Here is a 25,402-nt window from a genome sequence, read left to right on the forward strand (position 1 = left end):
GGGAGGGGGGTTGGTGCAGCAGGAGTTGGGGGTATTTGGATTGATGTGTAGGGTAGATGGACCTGGGTTTTGGGGGCTGCAGAATGGATCTGGGGGGAGTAAGGGGTGGTGGTCGGGGGCTGGGGTGAAGATAGAGGGAGGGTGTGGAGGGAAGTGGTTTGGGCTTGGTGGGGAATGTGGGTGTAGGGGTAATTTTCAGAAGTGGGTTTATTTGGGAATGGGGCTGGGGAGGCGGTGACTAGAGGCAGGGGAAGGTCTGGGTGCGGGGGTTTGCGGGGAGGTGACTAGCAGGGTGATGTTTCCTGGAGGCATTTATCTGGGGGGTTGTGCCACAGGGGTAGGTTTATGTGGGGCGAGGGGGGGTTGGTGGAGTGGGGAGGTGGGATGGATGGGGAGTGTTGCAGGATGAGGTTTTGTGGAGCTTGGGTTTCTTTGGGGGGGTTGAATGTGTTTATTTGGGGGTGGGGCAGCAGGGGGTTGGATGGGATTAAACAGGAGCACAGTGGGGGTTGGGTGGGAGGCTGAGGGGAAGGAGGTGGGGGCTATAGGAGGGGGTTATTTGGGGATCTCTGGGGGAGGGACGGGAGGGAGCTGTGGACAAATCCCACGGCTGTATGTTGGGTAAATTGAGTTCTAGTTTGGAGACCATCCATGTATTTGCTGTCCCAATTAATTCTCTGTGACCCTGTGATAAATGAAGGGGGGAGGGTAACTCCCTTTTATGGACACCCAGCCAGCCAGTAGCTATAAAGTCCCTCTTGGTGGCTGTTCTCTGCTTGCTTTACCTGTAAAGGGTTAAAAAGTCTCCCTGGCTAGGTAAAAGAAAGGGAGCAGGCACCTGACCAAAAGAGCCAAGGGGACGGCTAGAACTTTTTAAAATTGGAAAAAACGTCCCCTTTGTTGTTGTTGTTCTCCAGAGAGCGGAGACACAGAGCAGCAATGCTGTAAGGAGCTTTAAAACCAGGTATGAAAAAGCTAAACCCCAAAATAATTCCCCAAGCAGATCTTGATTTAGAACAAATCCCATGTTGGTTTAAAAATTGTCCGTGATGTTCCAATGACTAATTGCTCTCACTGTTAAATATTGGTGACATATTTCTACTTTTATTTTAAAAAATGAAGGCTTAAAAATGAAGGCCCCTTCATTTATCACAGACCCCCATGAAACCATTTTTCTGGTAATCTCACCCCAGTGCTAAAACTCTCCTGCAGCAACACCAGCCTGATCACCCCTGTTCTTTATATATTTACCTTCCTAGGTGCACTTTCGCCATTTCTATTAACCTTGATGTCCTATATTTGTGTCATCAGCACCATCCTCTGAATCCCATCCACCAGCGGGAGGCAAAAGGCCTTTTCCATCTGTTCCTCTCACCTCAGCATTGTAGCACTTCACTATGGGACCATAATGCTTTGTTCTGTCTCTTTCCAGAGAAGACAGAAGGAACGGTCTGGGCCCCAAGAAGATCACAGTAGTTTAGACTGTGCTTTTTCTCTACTCAGCTGAGCAGGGGCGCTGGAGGGGGAGATGGTCGCAGTTTCACACAGGGGCGGCTCCAGGCCCCAGCATGCCAAGCGCGTGCTTGGGGCGGCAAGCCGCAGGGGGTGCTCTGACGGCGCCGCGAGGGCGGCAGGCAGGCTGCCCTCGGCGGCTTGCCTGCAGAGGGTCCGCTGGTCCCGCGGCTTCAGAGGACCTCCTGCAGGCACTGCTGAAGCCGTGGGACCAGCGGACCCTCCACAGTCAAGCCGCAGAAGGCAGCCTGCCTGCTGTGCTTGGGGCGGGAAAAAGCCTAGAGCCGCCCCTGGTTTCACAACCTCTTGTCTGCAGCTTGTTCACCAGATACTTGTCCCTGCCAGTGTCATGCTTCCCCAGGGTGATCAGGGCCTTCATTTTTGAGCCTCATTTTTGAGCCTTCATTTTTTAAAATAAAAGTTGAAATATGTCATCAATATTGAACAGTGAGGGCAATTAGTCATTGGAACATCACGGACAATTTTTAAATTAACATGGGATTTGTTCTAAATCACGATCTGCTTGGGGAATTATTTTGGGGGAAGTTCTATGGCCTGTATTATACAGGACGCCAGACTGGATGACCACAGTGGTCCCTTCTGGCCTTGCGATCTGTCAATCCTTTATCTCTCGTCAAAAGCACACCCTGCTCACAACCTGCTCTTTTCTTTCTGCGGCATTGGCATTGAGAGAGAGAGAGAGTACTGGTGTGGAGGGAGAAAGATTCAGGAGATGAATTAATGCAAACAGACATTGTACTTAGATTTCTTTAAGAGAGGTAGTTCTGTGGACAAGACTTTCAGTTATGGGAGCCCAAAGAACAGCTTCTAAACTGGGACTTTCCAAGGGACCTAGAGGAGCACTAAATAAGAAAAATAAATGAAAAGGGCTAGACAAAAATGAGCAAAAAGCCGGCCATCCTCCTTAAAGTCCTTTGTCGTTTATATTTGTCTGCAATTGACCAGCAAGGCAACTATGGCACGTTCGCAGAGTCCTTTCACCAGAAACTCTGAAAACACGAGAGCCTGGTGTGACACACTGTACCTCCAAATAGTGCCCTGTAACCCCCATATTCATCATTCATAGGTGGTTGTGATATTCCATACAGAGCAGGCCATGTAAAAGATCATAAGAAAGATCATGATCTGCTGAAACCTGTTGTTCTATCCAAACATGTATGTCATTAGTGTGTATGAAACCATGATATTTTGCTATATTGTTGTCACTGAAATATGTTGTAAGTTTGAGATCCTCTACTGGCAGGTGGATGTTAACAAGCCACTAATCAACTCTATGACTCAGTTGTACAAGTCCACCACAATGGGGGTTTACTTGGTCCCTGTGAGTCAGCAAAGCCCACCAGGACCTGTCTGGGCAACTGTCTTCTAGGCCCATGAACTAAGGATATAAAACAGGGGACTAGGGCATCATGCTTGGGCCTTTCTCCTGCCTCACCTATGCTGAAAGCAACAAGAATTCTGGAGAGACAGAAGACTTCAGCAGAGGAGCCTAGTCCCAGGCTTGAGTGAGAGGCCTGTGTATTGTGAACTGTAACATCCAGTGGGGTGAGAAAATTCCTTGTTCTAAATACTGCCTAGTGTAATAAGGTTTAAGATTTAGATTATGCGCTTATCTTTTATTTTCTTTGTTAACTATCTCTGACCTTTTAAGCCTACTACTTATAACAACTTAAAATCTATCTTTCTGTAGTTAATAAATCTATTTTATATTTTACCTAAAACTGTATTTCACTTGAAGTGCTTGGGAAATCTCAGCTCAGGTTATGAAGGCTGGTGGATGTCCTGTCCACATTGAGGGAGGGGTGGACTGGGTAATAAACTTACAGTGGTCAGGCTTGTGACCAGGGCAAGATGGTACAGCTCTGGGGTACAAGGCTGGGGAGATGCGGGGGAATTGGCTGGTGCCTTTCTCGGTGTGATTCCTGACTCTGGGAACATTCACGGAAGCTAGCTGGGTGTGGGGCTCCACATGTTATTGGGCTGAGTGAGCATCTAGAGGGGTTTGCTGCTTGTCACTAGCAAAGCATTGTGAGGGACAGTCCAGCTGGAGAGTTAAGGGGGCACAGTGGTACCCCAGTTCCAGGTTGTACCCTGGGGATCCCGTTACACCTGGACAATCTGGAAATGATTTAAATTTTGTCTTTTTTTTTGCAACAGTCTGTGCTTCTGTCAACCCAAATTGGGCTTTTCAAAGAGGCCTGTGGGACTTAGGTGCTGGAGGACAGGTCTACACGGTAAATGCCACATCAGCACAATTTCACCGCTGTGGCACTTAAATGAAGACGCTCCTGCACCGATGGGAGAGTTCTCTCTTTAAACTGATTCAGTTGTTTGCCCCCCTACCAAACACCCATTGGGAGGCTTCTCCACAACCTCACCTCTCTGGTGATTAGAAACCAGCTTCAAATTTCCAGCCTGAATTTGCTCATGGCCAGTTCATCTCCATTTGTTCTGGAGCCAACCTTGTCCTTTAGCTTCAATAGCTCTTCACCCTCCCTGGTATTTAACCTCCACCCAATGTATTTATCCAGATCACTCTGTCGTCTTTTCATTAGACTAAACAAGACAGCCTGTTCCCGTTTCCTCTCAGAAGAGAGGCCTTCCATTCCCCGGATCGTCCTAGTAGCTGTTCTCAGCACCCGAGCATAGCCTGGGAAAGGGCAGATGCCTCAGTGAAGTCCAGTAGGGACTCTGTTGTGCCAGTCTGTGTCCGTGGGAGGCCTCAGATAATATCAGGATGGGCAGGCACCAGTACAAACAGATGGATGGATGGATAGACAGACAATGAAACTATTGCGCAATGAAATGTTGCATGGAAGCCAACAGAGAGGGGTTCTCCGAACAAAAGTAAAACATTCACACTGGGGAGACCAGTCAGAGTTAACTAGTGCCTGCTGTTTTCTCCAATAAACAGCGACTCTCAGCTGTTAATCCCCAGTGTATTGAGAGGAGGAGGCCCATTAAATATGAGCAGGTTGTAGTAGGAATGACAGCACACAGGGAAGATCAGCAGCGCTGCTGCCAACGTGATTCTTCGCTTAGCAGAAAGGATGAAGTAGAACAAACAGGTCTGTTTGCTTTGTACAATCGTTTGTTTCAAACAGATCAAAAGGGTGGAGGAATATCAAGGGGGGAAATGTTCCTGCTGGCTCCTGAACAGCTGGGAAGGTTAATTATGTACAAGACACATTCAGCTACAAGGTACGGTGCTTCAGCCAGGGCAGAGTCCCTTTGGCATTTGCCTGTAGTTAAATCCTGGAATGTCTCTAACCTGCTGGTGCACCTATCCACCTTGGTCACCATGCAGAGGTCAGGGACCAAACTCAGTGAGGAAAATACACCATTTACCAAAGGGCTGATTTTGCCACTAGTATTTCCCATTATCTATCTATCTATCTATCTATCTATCTATCTATCTATCTATCTATCTATCTATCTATCTATGTAATCTTATTCCCATTCTTTGATAACTTCCCCTTCCCCTTTCAACTCCCTCCCTCCCTCTCTCTCCTCTTCTCTGGCATTTGCATCTTGGTTTTCAAGTCCCTCAGTCTTTCTTCCCTCAAAGTCATGGCTCCTGCCAAGCTCCCCGCTGCATAGTCTGTGGTCCCTTCTCAAAAACTGCTTCACTGAGCACTTTCATTTAACCCCAAGAGTGCATTCTTGGGAGTTATTCAGATTCTGTGGTGATGATCCCCAGTATAAGTGCTTGCTTTGATAGCTATATAGGTAGTCATGAAACCGGTAGGAAAACCAGTTGATTTTATCTAGGGCAATGTTGTTCAGATAAACTGTCTCTTGAAGACTGGACTACTGGTGGCGTTGACATTGTCACTGCGAGGTCAATGAGAGCCAGGGCTTTCCATAAAGTCCTCACTGAAAGGGTCTCTTCTTTAGCTGGAATCATTCTTTTAGGTCATCTGTGTTTCTTCTCCTCCCTAAACTTCACTCGCTAATTGGAAAAGCTGGGTTACATAGTTCGTTCTCTGTTTGTTACCTGACTGGGCTTAAGCTAGCTCTAATTGTCCTAGACTATATGGAGTTTATAAACAGAGCTAGTCAGAAAATGTTTTGGTTTTGTATAGAAAATTTCAACAAAAAATGAAAAAAAACCCACACAATTTTTTATCAAATTTTACACTGAAAAACTGAAATACTTGAAAACCCAATTTTTTTGGCATTTTGTTTGTTGACAAAAAATTAAAATATTTTGAGGAAAACACACTTTCTGCCAAAAACCCAATTTTCTGTCAAAATGATTGGTAGAAAACTTCTGACCAGTCCTCTGATAATCCAGATAGGAGAGTATTTCAGCTCAGAGGTTGTGGAAATGGATTAAAACAGCCTCTGTAGATAACCTGTCTCATTCCTGTTCTTTTTCTTCTAAAAACTGTGCGGTTCACACTTGCTGTCTTGACTCTATTCAGATGGCATGGTCTCCCAGTTTCCTTTCAGCAAAGTCAAAGGGACTCTTGGTTTCTCTTCAGTTCCTTGGACACCTCTTCCAGCCACTCCCATGAGAACACCTGTGAGTCAGTCCTGGGTTTCTCGCAAACCATTGCCTCAAAAATTTCATACGAACCTAAGAATAGCCAGACTGGGTCAGATGAATGGTCCTTCTAGCTCACTATCCTGTCTTCCAACAGTGTCCGGTGCCAGGTGCCCCAGAGGGAATGAACAGAACAGGGCAATTTATGGAGTGATCCACCCTTTGTTGTCCAATCCTAGCTTCTGGGATACAGAGGTTTAGGGACACCCAGAGCATGAGGTTTTGTCCCTGACCTTCTTGGTTAATAGCCATTGATGGACCTATCCTGCAGGAATATATCTCATTCTGTTTTGAACTCAGGCATATATAGGCCTTCACAACATCCCTCGGCAATGAGTTCCACAGACTGACTATGCGTTGTGTGAAGAAATACTTCCTTATGTTTGTTTTAAACCTGCTACCTATTAATTTCATTTGGTGGCCCCTAGTTCTTGTGTTATGAGAAGGAGTAAATAACACTGCCTTATTTACTTTCTCTACACCGGTCATGATTTTATAGACCTCAATCATATCCCCCCAAACTATCTCTTTTCCACGCTGAGCAGTCCCCGTCTTTTTATTCTGTCCTCATATGGAAGCTGTTCCATCCCCCTAATCATCTTTGCTGCCCTTCTCTGTACCTTTTCCATTTCTATATGTCTTTTTTGAGATGGGGCAACCAAAGCTGAACACAGTATTCTAGATGGACAAGTGCAAAGTACTCCACTTAAGAAGGAACAATCATTTGCACACATACAAAATGGGAAATGACTGCCTAGGATGGAGTACTGCCAACAGGGATCTGGGGGTCATAGTGGACCACAGGCTAAATATGAGTCAACAGCGTAGCAAAAAAAGGCAAATATCCAGCAGGAGTGTTGTAAGCAAGATATGTGAAGTAATTCTTCCTCTCTACTCCGCACTGATAAGGCCTCAGCTGGAGTATTGTGTCCAGTTCTGGGTGCCACATTTCAGGAAAGATGGGGACCAATTGCAGAAAGTGCAGAGAAGAGCAACAAAAATGATGAAAGGCCTAGAAAACATGACCTATGAGGGAAGATTGAAGAAATTGGGTTTGTCAAGTCTGGATAAGAGAAAATTGAGAGGGGACATGATAACAGTCTGCAAGCACATAAAAGGTTGTTACAATTTGGAGGGAGAAAAATTGTTGTTCTTAACATCTGAGGATAGGACAAGAAGCAATGGGCTTAAACTGTAGCAACGGAGGTTTAAGTTGGACATTAGGAAAAACTTCTTAACTGTCAGGGTGGTTAAGCACTGGAATAAATTGCCTAGGGAGGTTGTGGAATCTCCATCACTGGAGTTTTTAAAGAGCAGGTTAGACAAACACCAGTCAGGGATGGTCTAGATGCCCCATGAGTGCAGGGGCCTGGGCGAGATGACCTCTCGAGGTCCCTTCCTGTCTTATGATTTATGATTCTATGTGGGTGTACAATGGAGTTATATAGAGGCAATAGGATATTTTGTGTCTTATTATCTTTCCCTTTCCTAATACTCTGTTAGCTTTTTTGACTGCTGCTGCATATTGAGTGGATGTTTTCCGAGAACTAGCCACAATGAGTCCACAACGATCTCTTTCCTCATTGGTAATAGCTAATTTAGACCCCATCATTTTATACGTATAGTTGGGATTATGTTTTCCAATGTGCATTACTTTGCATTTATCAACTTTGAATTTCATCTGCCATTTTGTTGCCCAGTCACACAATTTTGTGAGATCCCTTTGTAACTCTTCGCAGTCTGCTTTGCTTTTAACTGTCTTGAGTAGTTTTGTATTGTCTGTGAATTTTGCCACCTCACTGTTTACCCCTTTTTCCAGATCTTTTATGACTGTGCTGGACAGACCTGGTCCCATGAATCCCCTCCCCTCTCAGTTTTATAAAGAAATGCAAACTGCTCTAATTATTCTGCCTCTTCTTACTGCTCAGTCATATCTGGGTACAGATTGCACCTGTGGCTGTAGCCAGAAAACAAAATCCCTAAGTGTTTGATTCCATCCAGCTCCGTTGGATTGGGAATAAGACCATGGACATGGTGGTGGATGGCACCTTCAGCCTGTTTGCTTTTCTCCTGCTTTGTCCTCTTCCCTCCACAGCAATGGAGAACCAGACAGCGGTGAGCGAGTTCGTCCTCCTGGGCCTGACCCATCTCCTGGTACTACAGCACCCTCTCTTTCTTCTCTTCCTCCTGCTCTACGTGACCAGCCTGCTGGGTAATGGGGCCATCATAGCTGTGGTGCTGGCTGAGCCCCGGCTCCACACCCCCATGTATTTCTTCCTGGGCAACCTCTCCTGCCTGGACATCTTCTACTGCACGGTCACCGTGCCCAAGATGCTGGTCGGCTTCCTCTCAGGGCAGCAGACCATCTCATTTGCAGGCTGCCTGGCCCAGCTCCACTTCTTCCACTTTCTGGGCAGCAGTGAGGCCATGCTGCTGGCTGTCATGGCCTACGACCGCTATGTTGCCATTTGCAACCCGCTGCGTTACAGGCTGGTCATGAGCCCACAGACCTGCCTGTTCCTGGCAGCGGCCACCTGGTCCAATGGCTTCCTGCATGCCCTGATGCACACAGTCTTGACATCGCAGGTGAATTTCTGTGGCCCCAATGAAATCCAGCACTTCTTCTGTGACATCAAGCCCCTGCTGAGCCTGGCCTGTAGCAGCACCCACCTCAATTTGACCCTGCTCAACATCGTTACTGGGGGCATTGGTCTGGGTTCCTTTGCCCTCACACTCCTCTCCTACCTCTACATCATCTCCTTCCTTCTCCTGAAGGTCCGCTCCCAGGAAAGCAGGAGAAAGGCCTTCTCCACCTGCATCTCCCACCTCATGGTAGTTGCATTGCTCTATGTGCCGGTTATCTTCAATTACATGCTCTCCTCTGCGGGAAGCTCATCTGAGAGGGAGATGGTCGCCACCCTCATGTACAGCGTTGTCACCCCAGCCCTGAACCCTCTGATCTACACCCTGAGGAACCAGGAAGTGAAATCTGCTCTGAGGAAAGCGCTAAGGAGAAACTGCTTCCTTGGAAAAGAATAACTAAAGTAGAGACAATAATCAACCCAACAAAGGGCCTGACTCTGATATTGTCACGGGGAGTGGGCTGTACAATGTAAGGCACACTTCTGCCTGGGGCACATAATTTAGGGAAACATATTAATTACCATTTATTGTATTATTTGCATTACAACCGTGCAGAGAAATCACAGGGTAGGGAACCATTCTAAATTGTTATTGTCATCTCTATCTGTATTACAGCTGTGCCAAGCGAAGAGAGCATTGGGAATGACTGAATCATCATTGTTCTAATGCTTTTTTTTTAACACCATTGTGAACGAAATGGATTGCTGCAAATAGAAGTGAATGGATTTTTGTGCTGGCATGGAATAGTTAATTGAAAATTATAAATATATATATTTGGCAATATTTTCATTGGAGAACTTTGACTAGTCATCAAAAAAACTGAACACCTGAAGATCAGAAACATTCTGGTTTTCAGCAACCAAACACCAAAAATATTATTATGAAAACTGCCCAAAACCAAAAAAGTTGGGGGACAAGGGGCAGGGAGAGATGTTTGACCAATTTTTTTTCAGGGTCTCAGATTTTGATCAAAATTTGAAAAAAATTAAAAAAAGCAGACTCGTTCTGTGAACAGTTTTGTTTAGTAAAAACTCATTTTTTAAATTAAAATAAACAAATTTGATGGAATTTTTTCAATAAATTTTTATTAGTATCCTCTCTGATTTATTATTATTACCATCTCAGCGTGGTAGAAATCTGCAGGTAAATTTGTTGCAGAGCTTTCATTTTAACAGAAGTGGTAAATATTTAGTTTTAAGAAATGTAAAAGTGACAAAAATGGCTATTGCAAATAACCTATAATTGTTTTTTTCATGTTGGGTTTATGCGGATTGGGTTGACAATGTCAGAAATTTCCACTTTTTAAACAATTTGAATCGAGTGTCTGACTTTTTTCTGACTGCTGTTTGACAAAACCTTATGAGCTCCTAGGAAATGAAAGATTAAAGGATTGGAAAATGTGCTTTATAGTCGTGCACTCAAGGGGCTCATTCTATTTAGCTTAGCAAAGAGATGGTTAAGGAGTGACGTGATCAGAGTTCATAAGTACCTACATGGAGAACAAATATTTAGTAATGGGCTCTACTGGCTAGTAGACACAGGTGTAACACGATGGAAGTTGAAGCTAGACCAATTCATACTGGAAATAAAGTGCACATTTTTCACAGTGAGGGTGATTAATCACTGCAAGAATTTAGCAAGGGTTGAGTGGATTCTCCATCAATGACAATTTTAAAATTTCCAAGGGGCTAAAGGACTTCGCTGCCATTGGTGTACTTGGGACCTTTCCTGAGCCAGAGGCTGGCGGTCAATATTTGCTGGTCGCTCTGGATTGCTTTACAAAAGGGCTTGTTGAGGCTTATCCAGGAAGAGCTCCAGAGCTGTGACAGCAACTGGGGTCCTAGTGAATGAATTCTTCCCCACATTTGGGATCCCGGATGAGTAACACACAGATCAAGGGACACACTTTGAATACAAAGCATTTCTGCAAATTTGGGAAATTCTAGGGCTCCTCAAAACCTGCCCCAGCCCAGCACACCCACATCTGATGGGATGGTGGAAAGGTTCGACAGGATACCGGGAGTTGAGCAGGCCGCCTTTCTAGAACAGCACCGAAGGGACTGGGGCCAGAATGTCCCATTCCTTCAATGGCTTATAGCAGTGGTCTTCAACCAAGGGTACACATACACCTGGGGGTACACAGAGGCAAAGGTGCCAACTTCCTCTCTACCTGGGGGGTGCTCGACCCCCCCTCTGCTGGTAGCGGCACGGGCCAAGGGACTTTCTGGCCGCCATTTCCAGCAACTCCCATTGACCTGCAGCGGTGAACTGTGGCCAGTGGGAGCTGCGATTGGCCGGACCTGCGGACAGGGCAGGTAAACAAACCGGCCTGGCCCGACAGGGGCTTTCCTTACACAAGCGGTGACCCCTGTTTGAGAAACCCTGGGTTAGCAAAGCCCCACCAGGCGCCTTCGCATGGCCTGGTTCTAGGACCGGAGGGGTAGCCATGGGTTTGATATGAAATGGGCTCAGGCTACCAAACTGTCATCCCTTTTTATCAGCATTGAGACAGCACCTGGATCCCTTCCAACACCGAGGGGTGAAAAGTCCAGCTAAATTTGCCTTGAGCTAGCCTGTTCCTAACAACCGGGGAACATGGGATTTAAACAGCTCATGTATAAACACAACATAATGACTCCTAAATGGAGTCTAAGCTGTGTGTGGTGATGGAGGGTTTGCAATTAGGCCCTTTGGGTATTAATTAAAAACATTATTGCGGCATGATCTATCCCGAGCTCAGTGCAAGGAGTTTTCATTGGCATGACTGGGCCAAATCGCTCCCTGGTGTAACTGCACCAATTTCACCATGGTTACACCAGGGATTTATCTGGCCCAGTGCATTGACATCACTGAGTGAGTCGCTCAGGTTCTGATAACAGAGGCAGAGACAGCACTGGAGCCAGTGGAATGACTCCAGATTCACACCACCATGACTGAGCTGAGAATCTGGGCCATTGGGCAAGTTGAAAGTTCTCCAGTAGCTCAAAATACTAACGTGCCAGTTACACCAGATACGTTGCATGTGTCCGCACACCCTCCATCCCCACCACCAGGGATCTGAGTTTAGCACGCTGGCTCTTTGTTGCCAAACTCACAGGGCCAGAGTGTTAAAGGCATTTATTTGCCTCAAGATGTAGCTAGGCATCAAGTGAGATATTCAAGTGCCTCACTGCTATTGAATCAATGGGCATTCAGGACCTGTTTCCTTCTGAAAATGTCACTAGGTGCCTGCATTTTTTCTAGCCACTTAAATACCATTCAAAATCTTGCCCTCAGGAGACAATTGAGCTAAAGGGCAAATCCATAGATGATATTTGTTAGAATTGGGTCCTTCCTCTTCTGTCTCTCATGGAGTGAAATCAGAACCAGACACACAGAGAATACTCCCTTCATTGGGAGCTCCTAGATTCATACTTTCAGAGCTCTCAAAACCAGAAGAGGCCGTGATGAGTGTCTTGTTTTACCTCCTGCAAACTACAGGCCAGTGATTTTCTCCTCCCTCTTAAATGTGGACCACACCCACTGAGCTAGGGGCTATTCTAATATTAGGGCTCCTTCAATCTCTCTTGCTAAAGCTGTTCCACTTTGGATAAATACTTAAATAGTCATTGGAGGACTCCATCTTGGGTCTTCCACCACCCTGCTGAATGCACGACCCACCGGGCTCTAGTGTCAGGCCTGGTCTACACTACACAGTTAGGTCGACGTAAGGCAGCTTCCATCGATGTAGTCATGTCAGTGTCCACCCTACAACCTTGTCCCTGCCCAGGTAAGTGCCCCTCTCCCCCCACATCATCACGCCACCTCCACCAGAGGCGTAGGGCTTAGGGGGGTGTCGTTAGGTTACTTTCATCGGTTGGGTCCTGCTGTGAAATTGACAAGAAAGCCAGACAGCAAGAGCCCAGCTGCTCCCTGCTCCTCTGGAGAGCTGGGTGGCCAGACCCCGGTCCCAGCTGGGAGCTGGGGCTTCTCCACACCAGTTCTCCCAAGGGGCTGTGAAATTGACAAGGCTGCCCAGCTCCCGGCAGGGAATGGGGACTTGAGAAACCCAGGGCGAGTTCCCCTGCTCCCAGCGGGGAATGGGGAACTGAGGGTGGGGACAGCCTGCCGGGAGCCCGGGAGCCTGTGGGGCAGCCAAGCTTCCAGCAGGAAGCTGCCAGTGGAGCTGAGAGACCGGGCTCTCAGCTCCCCACACTGCCCCTTGTAGGTTGGTGGAAGCGCTCCTGGTGAAGCCATGCACCACCGACCCAGGAAGGGTTGTGTGAACATGCACACTGCGGTAATTACTGCAGTGGCTGTAAATCAGCCTACTACAGGGCGACTTTACTTTCTAGTCTAGACATACCCCTCAGTGTCTCTCTTGCGCTCTCTCTCCTCCCAGCCCAATGACTGAATTCTATCTCTACTGCTGTGATGCTCAGCGACAGCCATGAAATTAAAGGAAGCCACAGAATTGTAACAATAAACAAGGAGAAGGAGACTTGACACGTGATTAGACTTGGCTGAAAATTTTCCATCAAAATCCAAATCCCTGAAACTGTAAACTTTCAGCTGATTTCTTTCCCCAATTTTCAGTCCCAAATTTTGAGTGTGGGCTGTTCTTGGGCCAAATTTTTTTAATTTCAGTTCCTGAGAAGTGAAATGTTTTTGGTTTTCCAGTTTTTAAATGAAAAGTCTAAATGTACCATGGAAAATTTGGACAAGAACTCAAATTGTTTTGTTTTGATCTAAATGTCCTTTGGGAAAGAAAAAACAACAACAACGGAACCCGACCAACTCTACACTGGACAGCTCCTTGCTGAGCAGAATGGAAGCGGTTGGTAAGTCCCAACCCATTAGCATTAATTGACTGTCTCTGTTAGAACGCTAAACAGAGTGGGCAAAGCTTGAATTGCTCATAGAGTCCGAATTCCCCCGAGTCCGTTTCTGTCTTGCCCCCGGTGTATATTGACAGCACTGTACAGCACTTCTCCCCTAACACTAATTTGGAGCAAACAAACAAGAAGAGCATTATTAGCCTGTTTGTTGGGTCACATACTTAAGGGACGAGCCACCTGCTCTATTTTGGCCATCACATTCCCGGGGGATCTTAGGGAGAGTTTAAAAGCTCCTCTTCAATCCATTCCCGGGTACTCGGCATCAGTAACACAATCACGAGGGGACAAATTCTTCATCTCAGAGTTTGGTGTTTGCCTAGCGAGTTAGGTGTCCAGTTCCCATTGACTTTGCTCTGAAAACCCCAGCCCGCTAGTGCCAAGGAAGCTCCATCATTGCTTCAGATGCTGTTGCGATTTGAAAAGTTTGTCCATAACAAAGATTACAAATCAGAGATTAAGCAACAAATGGCTCCTTGGCTTGGCGGAGGGAGAGTTAAAGGGGGAGGGCTGTGTTGGTTCATCACTCACCAGCCCAGATAAGAGCAATGAAAGATGCTGGAAATGAAGAACCTCAAGGATGAAGCCTTCAATCTCACCGCTTGCTAAGCAAAGGTAATCTCATAGGGAAAGCAGTAAAAGTGGCTTCAATCCCTCGCTTTGGGACCCTGGGCAGAGTGACATTTTTTTAAAAGCACCAAAATAATGTAGGAGCCTAAATCTCCTTGACTTTCAAAAAGATCTAGGCTCTTCCGTGTCTACAGGACAGATTGGCAACATTATTTAGGTGTCTGAAGATGCAGACAGACACCTAGTGGAATTTTCAGAAGTGTTTAAATACATTAGCTGCATAATGGGGGAGGGAGAGCTCAGTGGTTTGAGTATTAACCTGCTAAACCCAGGGTTATGAGTTCAATCCTTGAGGGGGCCTTTTAGGGATCTGGCACTTGATAACTTTTCAAGGTCCCTTCCAGTTCTAGGAGATAGGTATATCTCCAATTATTATTTTTTTTTATAACTCTCATTGATTTCACTGGCGGTAGGTTCCTAGCCTTCTTGGGTGCTTTTGAAATTCCCAGCAGGGGCCTAAATACCTTGGAAAATCTGGCCCTTAGCACCTTCAGAAAATTTCACCCTCAGTCACTTTGTGCCTCAGTTTCCCTATCTGAAATACGTTGTAAATAGTAGTTCATTGTCTGGCTTCTGTATTCAGATTAACAAGCCCACTGAGGCAGGAACTGCCTCTCACTATGTCTGTGCAGCACCTGGCCCAATGGGGCTGTTATTTTGCATGGCCCTGTAGGTCCTATGGTGGTTTAAATATCAATAAGATTTGTTTTGTCCCCTATGGAACAAATACCCTATGGGTATTGGACCAGTGCGGCATCATTCACGGCTGCTTTCTGTGTGCTTTCTGCTCTCTGGCTGATGGCAGAAATTCACTCTCACCAGCTTAAAGTTCAATAAAAACATATAAATGAGTGGCTGGCATCTGACATATTTTGGAAAGAGACTCAGGAAGACACCAAGTCTTGAGCTGCGCACTCAGTTTTTATCCAGTCTTTACTACTTCCAAGCTCTCGCTGACTTTCCCTGAGTCCCAAGTAAGCTTCAACGTTTGAGCAAGGGGTGAGGGAAGTGTCAGAGAGTGTACAATGCAGCAGTGCCCTCATAGTGATCCACCTGTTGTGATGCTAGGACAAAGAACTACCTTAGAGACAACCTTATGCTGTTCCAAAGGGAAGAGGATGCAGGAGATCCTCTTCACTGTTGCTTTGCACCTTGTGTCACCATTCACAAGTGTGCAAAAGAGTACAAAGCAGGGGTGAAATGCAACTACCAGTGTGAATGAGTGGAGAGTTTTTATATGGTCTTGTTTCTTTTAAAGACACATCCTGTTTTGATTTAAAAATTGCCAGTGATGCAGATCCACCACAACATTTGGTAAATTGTTCCGATGGTTAATTATCCTGATGGTTAAAAAACATTTCCAGTCTGAATTTGTCTAGCTTCAGCTTCCAGCCTTTTGAATTCTCTTTGCTCAGGTGTTCAAGACAACACAGCAGACAGGACAGTGGGAGAATTAGACCATTTTATTTTATTACACAGGTTTCCACAAAGCTTCCTGTAAGGTATCTATCTATCTATCTATCTATCTAATCTCCTGGTCAGTGATTGACACATCTTCTCTTCAAAGCGTTGGTTGGATGAACTCTGAGTGCCTTGTGAAGGTGACAGAGAGAGGGAAGTTATCATAGAATCATAGAATCTCAGGGTTGGAAGGGACCTCAGGAGGTCATCTAGTCCAACCCCCTGAGTTATGGGTGATTTGGGTTGTGAGGGATCTGTTTGTTGCACCCACTTTGCTTTTGGATGGAGGTTCATACCGAAGGTCTCCATACTGCAGCTCCCCTGATGTCCTGTGCTTTGCAAAAGAGATACTTCAATTGATGAACTTGGAACTGGAGGTGTCTGAAAGATGCAGAAAAAATGAATGATTTATTATGAGTTTTTTCTTTTTTCTGTTTAAATCTAAAATTGGATTTATGAGCAAAAAATATTGAAAACTCAAAATTTGGAAAATTGAATCTTTTCTGCTTAGAACAAATCATGGATTAGATTCCCAAGGCACTGGGGCTGGCTCTTTCCTGGGGAGCCAGAGTGGGCTAATGAATAAGAATTTAATCAGATCTTTTCCTTTGTCCTGCTGTGAGACCTTAGAAAAATCGCATCTTTTCACTCTTCATCAGCTTGCTCATGTGCAGAATGGGGATAATGGTACATGCCCACCTTTGTCAACTGCTTTGAGATCTACAGATAAAAAAAGAGAAATACTCTTATGATTCAGTGTTAAAATTGTGATGGATTGTGTGGGGACAGAATCTTCTCTGGTTGTTCCAGCTTCCTACTCAGAAATATCAGGATGTTAAAAGTTGGAATTGAAGCCAGATATGTATTATGAAACCTCCAGTAAGCTAGCGGGTGTATAGAGTGTGGGCTTGCTGGCCAATCCACCTCTGTCCACTACCATCAATTTATATTCCTATAAAAACATTTAACACCTGTAAATTTCTTTGCATTCTTTGCAGTCTCCATGGACTCTGCACGAGTCAAGCAAGTTGAAGAGATGTGGAAAAGCAACCAGACGTGTGTGACAGAGATCGTGTTCCTGGGGTTCTTAGATTTCCAGGCACTGCAAGTCCTGCTCTTTGTGGTGGTATTCACCTTCTACATGGTGGCCCTGCTGGGTAACTCTCTGATAGTTATTGTCACGGTGATGGATCAGGCTCTTTGCACCCCGATGTATTTCTTCCTCAGGAACTTGTCCTTCTTGGAAATTGGCTACACCTCAGTCGTGATCCCCAAGATGCTGCTGAACCTGCTGTCAGAGACCCAGACCATCTCCTTTGCAGGCTGCGGCACTCAGATGTACTTCTTCATTCTCTTCAGCATCACAGAGTGCTGCCTTCTCTCCGTTATGGCGTACGATCGCTACGTGGCCATATGCCACTCCCTGAAATACACCCTGGTTATGAACCAGAGAGTCTGTGCTCAGATGGCAGCTGGTTCATGGACCATTGGTACCTTGGTGGCTTTTGGTCAAACAGCGTCAATATTTACTCTGCCTTTCTGTGGGTCTAATAATATCAGCCATTTCTTCTGTGATGTTCTCCCTGTGCTCAGACTGGCCACCACAGACACCCGCAAGAATGAAGCTGCCGTTGCCATAGTCACAGTGATCTTTATCTTCATCCCATTTTTGCTCATTCTCTTGTCCTACATCCTCATCCTCTCTGCCATCCTGAGGATGCCCTCAGCCGTGGGCCAGCGCAAAGCCTTCTCCACCTGCTCCTCACATCTCATTGTGGTTTCTCTCTTCTACGGGACCATCACATTCACCTATGTGAGGCCCAAGTTGATCTATTCTCTGGGCAGTGACAGGCTGCTCTCTCTGCTCTACACGGTGGTGACGCCTATGTTCAATCCCATTGTTTACTGTCTAAGGAACAAGGAGGTGAGGAGAGCACTCAGAAAGTCAATAGTAAGGCAGACTTCCTTCCTCATACGGTGTGGGTGAGGAGTGACTCTTATTTGTGGGACATTGCCGGGGGAGGTCATTGCTCATTTCCAGTGTTTTCTAAAACTATTGTGAACCTGGTTTTCACCATTCTTGCATGAGCCTCCTCTGTTACTTACCCTGGTGTAAATCAAGAGTAACTCCATTGGCGTTAAATGGACCCAATTCTCCTCTCACTTGCTGGCTTGTAAATAAGAAATAACCACACTGGGCTGAATGGCACTGTGCAGCTGTAAAGTCTTTGACCCCGCCCATAACTATGCTTCCTGGACATGGGAACATGTGTATCTTATACGGACTGTTTGATTTAAAAGGCAAGGTGTTTGGCACACCAACTCGGCTCTCCTGTAGCATCTCTCAGCGTGGTGGGCTCTGTAAGACAAGGAATAGTGACACTGCAGAAAAGTGACTATGCTGTTGTACCATATTGCCTGGCTAATGAGAAAAATGAACAAACCTATAAATAAATGGTCCAGCTCCTCTGTCTGCTTCTGCTTGGGGTGTTTGCTCTTTATGACTGTTGTGCTAACCATTGTGGATTCATGAAAGTGTCTGTAAATCCTAGAAATTCCAGGGGATTTAGCGCAGATGATTAGTTGCTGGAAGTTCATCCCAGCAATTGATTGGTTATTTACCAATCAGAGTGAAGCAATTAACTGCATGCAGTCAGTGACCAATCACAAATAAGGAATAGTTAAGGTGAACAATTCATGAACAACTCACTAGCTGAAAACTGTACAAGTAACATTTTCACATATGTCAATTGACTTGGGTGCCTAAGTCCTGTTGTCTTCCATTGAAGCTCAGGGGGAAGTCATCACACACAACCCACAAAACCCCTCAGTACAGGGAGCTGGGACCACACAAAAAACCATGGACAGACACGTCTGTCGCTGGAGCTAAAGGAAATAACTTTAGTCTGGTAGGCGGGCTGACTCTTTAGTCTTTCTGAGGCTGCATCCACAAGCGAGACCATGCTCCAATGCCAGCATATTACAAGTGTTCATGGTGTGGGAAGGGAGAATGGAGCTGGCCCTCACGTTCCACTAAGCCTGCAGGTTGGCTGGAGAACCATTACTTTATGTAGGCTTGCTGCCATGACACAGGTTCAAATCCTTCCACTGGTTCTGAGGTAGGTCAGCCAACTGGGGTAGCAAGTTAGGGAGCCCCTGACATAGGTGCTGGAACTATGGGTGATGGGGGTGCTGCAGCACCCCCTGGCTTGAAGTGGTTTCCTTTATATCCAGGATTTGAAGTTTGGTTCAATGACTCTCAGTACCCCCACTATACAAATTGTTCCACCACCCCTGGCCCTTGATGACACTCAAACACATCTAAGTTGGGTCAGAAGACTGGCGCAACCAAACACCTCATCAACTGACTCCCATCCGAGTCAGCGGATGTTGAACATACCAGAGATTTCACTTCAGCACAATCCAAGACCAAGATGATATAATTAAAAACAAGACTTATCACAGAACAGAGCCAGAACATCATATTACAGCTGACCAGAAAAAGGGGGATAGGGGTAGGGTTACCAGATATCCTAATTTTATAGGGACAGTCCTGATGTTTTGGACTTTTTCTTATATAGGCTCCTATTATCCCCCACCCCCGTCCCGATTTTTCACATTTGCTGTCTGGTCACCCTAGATGGGGGGAAGAGACGGAGAATGACTTTTACTTGAAAAACTAAAAATCCCCAAATCAATATATATCATTTCAACAAATGAAAACCAAAATTTGCAATTTAGATCCAGAAAAAATTTAATTTACTGTTGAGAATTTTACATATCAAAAAAAGATATCACAACTCCCCACCCAACAACAACAGCAACAACAACATTTTTTTCATGGGAATTTCCATTTAGTTAAAAAGTCACTTTTTGGACAAATAAATGTTTTGGCGACATTTTCTGATCTGCTTTAACCTCAACACAATCCAAGACTCAGGTGGGGTAATTAAAATCAAGATTTGTTAAGAACGGAGAGATACCATCAGATTTTAACCAACTATGCAGTACGTTAAACCAGATGGACAGCCCTCTGGGTGGTTTTGCAATAAAAGAACAGCCTCATCTTTCTAGAGAGGCCTTTTTTCCTCACTTCCTGTGATGCATTAGGCTACTTGGTATGTCAGAGAAGAATCTTCCCTTGTTTCCTCTCTATCGTTACATTGATTGCCCCGGTTCATGTGAGGTACCTGGCTGTTATTGTACCAAATACACCACTACCCCGATATAACAGGAATTTGGCTATAACATGGTAAAGCAGCACTCTCGGGGGCTGGGGCTGCGCACTCCGGTGGATCAAAGGAAGTTCGATATAACGCGGTTTCACCTATAACACGGTAAGATTTTTTGGCTCCCGAGGACAGCGTTATATCAGGGTAGAGGTGTATGTCTGTTCCCAGACTGGTGTTTTCACTCAGGTTTGTTCCCGGATTGATTCAGGACAATAGTAGCTCTGTGGCTAAACAATTTTGATTCCCATGTTCTGGTTCCACAATTTCATCTTGTCATCACCAATTACACCAAGCAAGTACATGCGTGTGAATGCACATGTGCACTCCCTCCCACATGCACTATTGAGGCCACGCACAAAATGCTACTGAAGTACCCAATCAATTGGCACACACACCTTTAGTTATTTTTAAAGCTGGACAAAATTTTGTTAAGCAGTTTTCTGTAAGAAAATACTGCTTTGACAAAATTAAAATTTTTATGGGGACGTGTTAAGTCTCACAAAATGTTAGATGGAAATTTTGGCACAATTTGTTTCAACTTGTTTTGATAACAGCAAAACATTTCATGTCAACCGTTTCCTTATTACATATATTTATTTATTTATTTTATTTATTTATTATTTTCCTTATTTCCTGGGAAAGTAACTTAGGGTTAAATGGACATTTCAGTAATAAAATAATTTCTGTGTTTAGAAATTCCTTTTGGTTGAATAGTCACTGATGATTTGAAATTTGACTAGGATCAAGTTTACCCGGCAAGTTGCTAAGGACGTCCACCAAGGATCACGTTGGTACCAAAATTACCTACCCAAAAAAGCAAAAAATTGGAAGTAATTTAACATCTTGTGATAAAACTTTGATTTATTATCCTGTAGTTCTAAAGTTCTTGTTATTCTTTAGCATCATGCCATATTTTCCATTAATCCATTTTAACTTTGATAGCATGGCTATAGAATTGTTTTATGTTTTGTACTTTCTTATTGATCTTTAAGCTCTGCTTTGATTAATGAAACACTCTGGGTTCTGCACTTTAGGGCCTCCCTGTGAAGGAAATCAGTGCTTAACTTTAAACCTATGCTCATGTTCCATTAAAGTTTGTGTGTGTTCTCAAGTGCCTGAATCAGCAACATCAACATTCAAAATGATGTGAACAATAGTGTATCTATTCTAATGCTCTCAGTATCTAGCCATTGCACAGAGAGTTCCCAATCCCTAGCCATGGTTGCAAAGTGGTTAAAAGCTATGGTGATGAGCCTGGTATAAGAATATACATAGATGAGACTTGACTAGACTAGAACAGATGCTTTGCAAATCCAGGATCGCATCGCTGGTGTTAAAGTCTATTCTTCCAGATCTCTCCAACCAATGTAACACTAACATACACATTTCCTTCTAGGTAACACTCATTAAAAGTGAGGGGTTAAACAAATTAACACAGTGCTTCTAATAATTTGAATGTAAAATTAATATTTTTTTAACTGTGATACAATAAACTCTGCATTTAAAACTAATGTTTCACATTGGCTTAGGTCTGAGGCTGGATAACATTCCAGACTTGAATGCAGTTGTCCAGAAACTACAGGAAAGGAAGAAGTTACATTATCAAGATACATTATTTCATTACAAACATGTTTGCTTTATTAAAGCTACAGCACATTTTAGTATTTACAAGAAAGCAGATGTGGAAGAATGTGAGTCGTACATTAAGAAGCTGCTTTGGTTATGAGATTTCCCCTAATATTTTTTTCTGCATTCAAAATATACATGATGAAGTTCAACATGCAAATCTTGAGGAATATGAAATGTGTCATGTTGAACATGTCTAAATGAATCTTTTCAGTACGTCAGGATGTCTAGAATGTGTCTTGAATAATCTAGAATGAATACTAATTAGCAATATGTCTGGTGGATTCTCCAAGTAGTCTAGATTATATCTTCAGAAATCTTGAGCATCTCTTGAGGAACCAGAAATGTAGCTTGTCGGTTCTGCATTGTCTTAGGAATCTAGAACGTTACCTGAGGAACACAGTGTGTATTTTATGGAATCATTTTCTCCCTACTAATTTCCTTAGGGCAGCTTTCACTTCCTTGTTCCTCAGACTATATATGAAGGGATTGAACATTGGAGTCACAATGGTGTAGAACAGCGAGAGCAGTTTGTCGGTGTCCACTGACTCCTTTGACTTTGGTTCTAAATACACAATCATGCCAGAGCCATAGAACAGAGTCACCACAATGAGGTGTGAGGAGCAGGTGGAGAAGGCCTTGCGCCGGCCCTGGGCTGACGGCATCTTCAAAATCGTCCTGGCGATTTTAATATAAGAAATAACTATCAAGAAAAAGGGGATGATTAGGAATAGCAGGACTGCCACGAAGATAACCATTTTATTCCTGTAGGTGTCCACGCAGGACAGCTCCAGCAGAGGGGGGACATCACAGAAGAAATGGTTAATTTCATGAGACCCACAGAAGGGCAAAGAAAACACCAAATACGTCTGCCCAAAATGTAGCAGGATGTTGACAAGCCAGGACCCGGCTACCATCCTAGCACAAACCTCCCTGTTGACAATAAGTGTGTAACGCAGGGGGTTACATATGGCCACGTAACGGTCATAGGCCATGGCCGCCAGAAGGAAACACTCTGTGCCACCTAGTAAAAGTAAGAAATACATCTGGGCAGCACAGCCGATGAATGAGATACTTCCATCCTCTGCCAGGCAACTGGCCACCATCTTGGGCAGGGTGACAGAGGAGTAGCAGATCTCCACAAAGGACAAGTTCCTGAGGAAGAAGTACATGGGGGTTTGAAGGGCAGAGTCCAACACCGTGACCAAGACAATGACACCATTCCCGAGCAGGATCACCATGTAGATGACTAGGAAGACCACGAAGAGCAAACCCTGCAGGTTTATGAGGCTGGAGAAGCCCAAGAGGATGAAGCCAGGTGTTGTGGTGTGATTTCCACTCGCCATTGGATGGGTGCATTGAATCCTGAGAGACGCTAAAGGCAGAGGACAAGGGCATGTCACCTAGAGTGCTGGCACATAACGGTCTCTCACAGATGTGAAATCAGGCATCTCAGCCGTCAGCAATAGAAACCTGCATAGATACCCACACCCTTATGACTGTGACAGTGGTGTATTCCGTCTCATGTACGTACAGGAGCATGGTGAAATTGCTGCCCCAGCACGCCCACTTCTGGCTGGCTGTGGCAATTTCTGCCTCAGTTTTCCCCACTGTCCTTTAGCCTTCAGCCACAAGGCTGTCCCAGCCCTTCATGTTTCACAGTCCTTCACCCAAAGTCCAACAGAAATGTCTAGTAACCAGAGCTGCAGCCCGGCTGGGTTCAGCTGGCAGCTACCTTGTCACAGCTGTGCCTCTACTGTTCTAGCCGGATCCCTGGCACATTCCTCCATCTGGAGGGGTTCACGCAGGCCACAGCAATTTGGGGCACCTGAGTCCACTCTGGCTGCTAGCTGACCCCTTCAGTGACCGCTCTGCTCTACTCTTCTTTCAGGCTGCTTCCCAGAGAGAAGGAACTCTCTTCTCCTCTCCGCTCACTCTCCATTCCCCAGCTGGGCTGCCCTGCTTGGCTTGATCTTTAACTAGACCTAGCCCATGCTAGGTGAGAGCCGGCAGATTCATTGGCCCCTCAGACCCATTTTAACCCATTCCCAACATGCATGGGGTGAGAGCACCCCACCCCAGGCAGTATGATCAGAACTGCTGCACTGCTTGTCAAAGGCCTTGTCCTGTGACAGGTAACACAGGTGCTCTTTGAGCTTCAGAGCCTGAGGCCTGGGATTTCAGAGCAGGACTTATTTGCGGGGGAAGGATCACCTAAGGCTGGCTGACATTTTTTCAACCAAAACTTGAAAAATGGGATAGTGACAAAAAGTCAGTGGAAAAAAGTTTTTATTCTTTAAAAAGAAGAAAAAGCTGGGAGGTAAAACACCTCCCCATGTTTTAAAACTCCCCCGCCCCACTGGAAAAGTGTTTAAAAGTTTTAACAAGTAAGAAAGGTGCTGCTTTCTCTCCTTTTTAAACCTTTTAAACCTTTAAAAAGCCTCACCCCCCCTGTTTGATACTGAGGGGAGAACAGGGAAATAAATAAAAACAGGAAAGAAAGTGAGTTTTCCCCATTTTCTCTCGTTTTTTTCTTTCACTGGAAAAATATTTTTTAAACACACAAACAAGTGCTAGAAATTAAAGAGAGGGGCCACTGGCAGCAGAGTCCAGATCCAATTTGGGTGGTTTCTGGTTTGTTATTTTAAAAAAATTCTGGACCGGCTCCAGCCCATTATCTATCCAGCTTAAATTGCTTGTCTCTGCTGCACAAGAAGCTAGGATACTGACACACACACGAGTAACTCCTTTCACATGCTCTCAACAGGGTCACTCGCATGAGGGAAGTGAGTCATGGGCATTGGTTTTGTAGCACCAGAGCACAAAAGATGACTGCCGAGGCTTAGTCAGATGTCTCAGACCAGGCAAGCAAGTGATCTACACAGCTTTAGCTTGACTGAGGTTGATAATGTGCAAGAAAAGTTACACTGCCCATGCCCCGCAGAGTCTCTCAGCCTGGTCTTCTGAGACAGCAAGAATCCTAGACACATATGTGTTTGTTTTCCTTGGCCTAAATGGGGGGAAGAGATTGGTGAAATAAATGAGAGGGTTTTACCTGCTTCAGGAGCGAAGATGAAAGAGGAGTGAGTCCACGCTCCCAGGAAGAGACGCTCTCCGGCCCTCTCTGTGCTAGTCACCTTCCTGCTTTTGCATCTTTTGGAAAACACTTGAACGTCCTCAGCTGAAGAACTTTCTCATCAGTCTGTCCCCACTGGCCTATATACATTTGTTGCAGTGATCTCTTACTGAGTGACAGGGCAGAGGCCCTGGGGGACATGGTTCCTAACCCATTCTCCAAAAGGCATTGTTAGCAGTTTTAGAAACGGGCTCGGGCTGCCACAGGGGACTTGGTCTCATTAGCTGCATCCGAGCAGCCTCGACACTAGTTCTAGTCACTTTAAGGTTACAGGGGCTGCATTCAGAAGTGAGAGGAACCCGCCCACCACAACCAGCACTGACCGGGATGCTCCGATGACAGGGCTGTGGGTCTGAAACTTGAAGGCTCAGGTGCTGTGTCGGAGGCACGTAGTGGTTCTTATAGTTATACATGATGGGAAGCCTCTTGGGATGGGTCCGTGCGGCAGCAGCGGTGTGGGTCACTCACAGTCACTAACACACTGTGCTCACACTGCATGGAGAGTTTGTGGTCCTGGCCCAATAAGACAGTAAATATGTGGCTAAACCTTGGCATTGGAATGGTCCCACTGACTTCTATGAGACCAATCACATGCTTAGCGTAGGCCCATGCTTAGAGTCTGTGCGCAATCCCAGTCTAGAGTCTCTCTTTCGTTCTTAGAAATAAAACTAAGATTTTGTCATGGTTATTTTTAGTAAAAGTCAGGGGCAACAAAAAA

General features: G+C 45.2%; 3 protein-coding genes across 3 annotated transcripts; 2 read left to right on the top strand and 1 right to left on the bottom strand.

Annotated features, from left to right (window-relative positions):
* Positions 1 to 8,179: 8,179 nt before the first annotated feature.
* Positions 8,180 to 9,121, top strand: LOC123348317 (olfactory receptor 12D1-like). Its single transcript, XM_044985835.1, has one exon. It carries the CDS (start codon positions 8,180 to 8,182, stop codon positions 9,119 to 9,121), a length of 942 nt encoding a protein of 313 aa, XP_044841770.1.
* A 7,572-nt stretch (positions 9,122 to 16,693) lies between these two features.
* On the top strand, positions 16,694 to 17,677 carry LOC123348318 (olfactory receptor 10A4-like). Its single transcript, XM_044985836.1, has one exon. It carries the CDS (start codon positions 16,694 to 16,696, stop codon positions 17,675 to 17,677), a length of 984 nt encoding a protein of 327 aa, XP_044841771.1.
* Positions 17,678 to 21,967: 4,290 nt separating this feature from the next.
* Positions 21,968 to 22,894, bottom strand: LOC123348541 (olfactory receptor 10AG1-like). The gene has a single exon (XM_044986053.1). It carries the CDS (start codon positions 22,892 to 22,894, stop codon positions 21,968 to 21,970), a length of 927 nt encoding a protein of 308 aa, XP_044841988.1.
* Between the last annotated feature and the right edge of the window lie 2,508 nt (positions 22,895 to 25,402).

This window comes from Mauremys mutica, chromosome 13 (genome assembly GCF_020497125.1).
Source record: "Mauremys mutica isolate MM-2020 ecotype Southern chromosome 13, ASM2049712v1, whole genome shotgun sequence".
Taxonomy (NCBI): domain Eukaryota; kingdom Metazoa; phylum Chordata; order Testudines; family Geoemydidae; genus Mauremys; species Mauremys mutica.

Excerpts from the sequence above, each read along its gene's own strand:
- LOC123348318 (XM_044985836.1), top strand. The coding sequence starts at position 16,694 with ATGGACTCTGCACGAGTCAAGCAAGTTGAAGAGATGTGGAAAAGCAAC.
- LOC123348317 (XM_044985835.1), top strand. The coding sequence starts at position 8,180 with ATGGAGAACCAGACAGCGGTGAGCGAGTTCGTCCTCCTGGGCCTGACC.
- LOC123348541 (XM_044986053.1), bottom strand. The coding sequence starts at position 22,894 with ATGGCGAGTGGAAATCACACCACAACACCTGGCTTCATCCTCTTGGGC.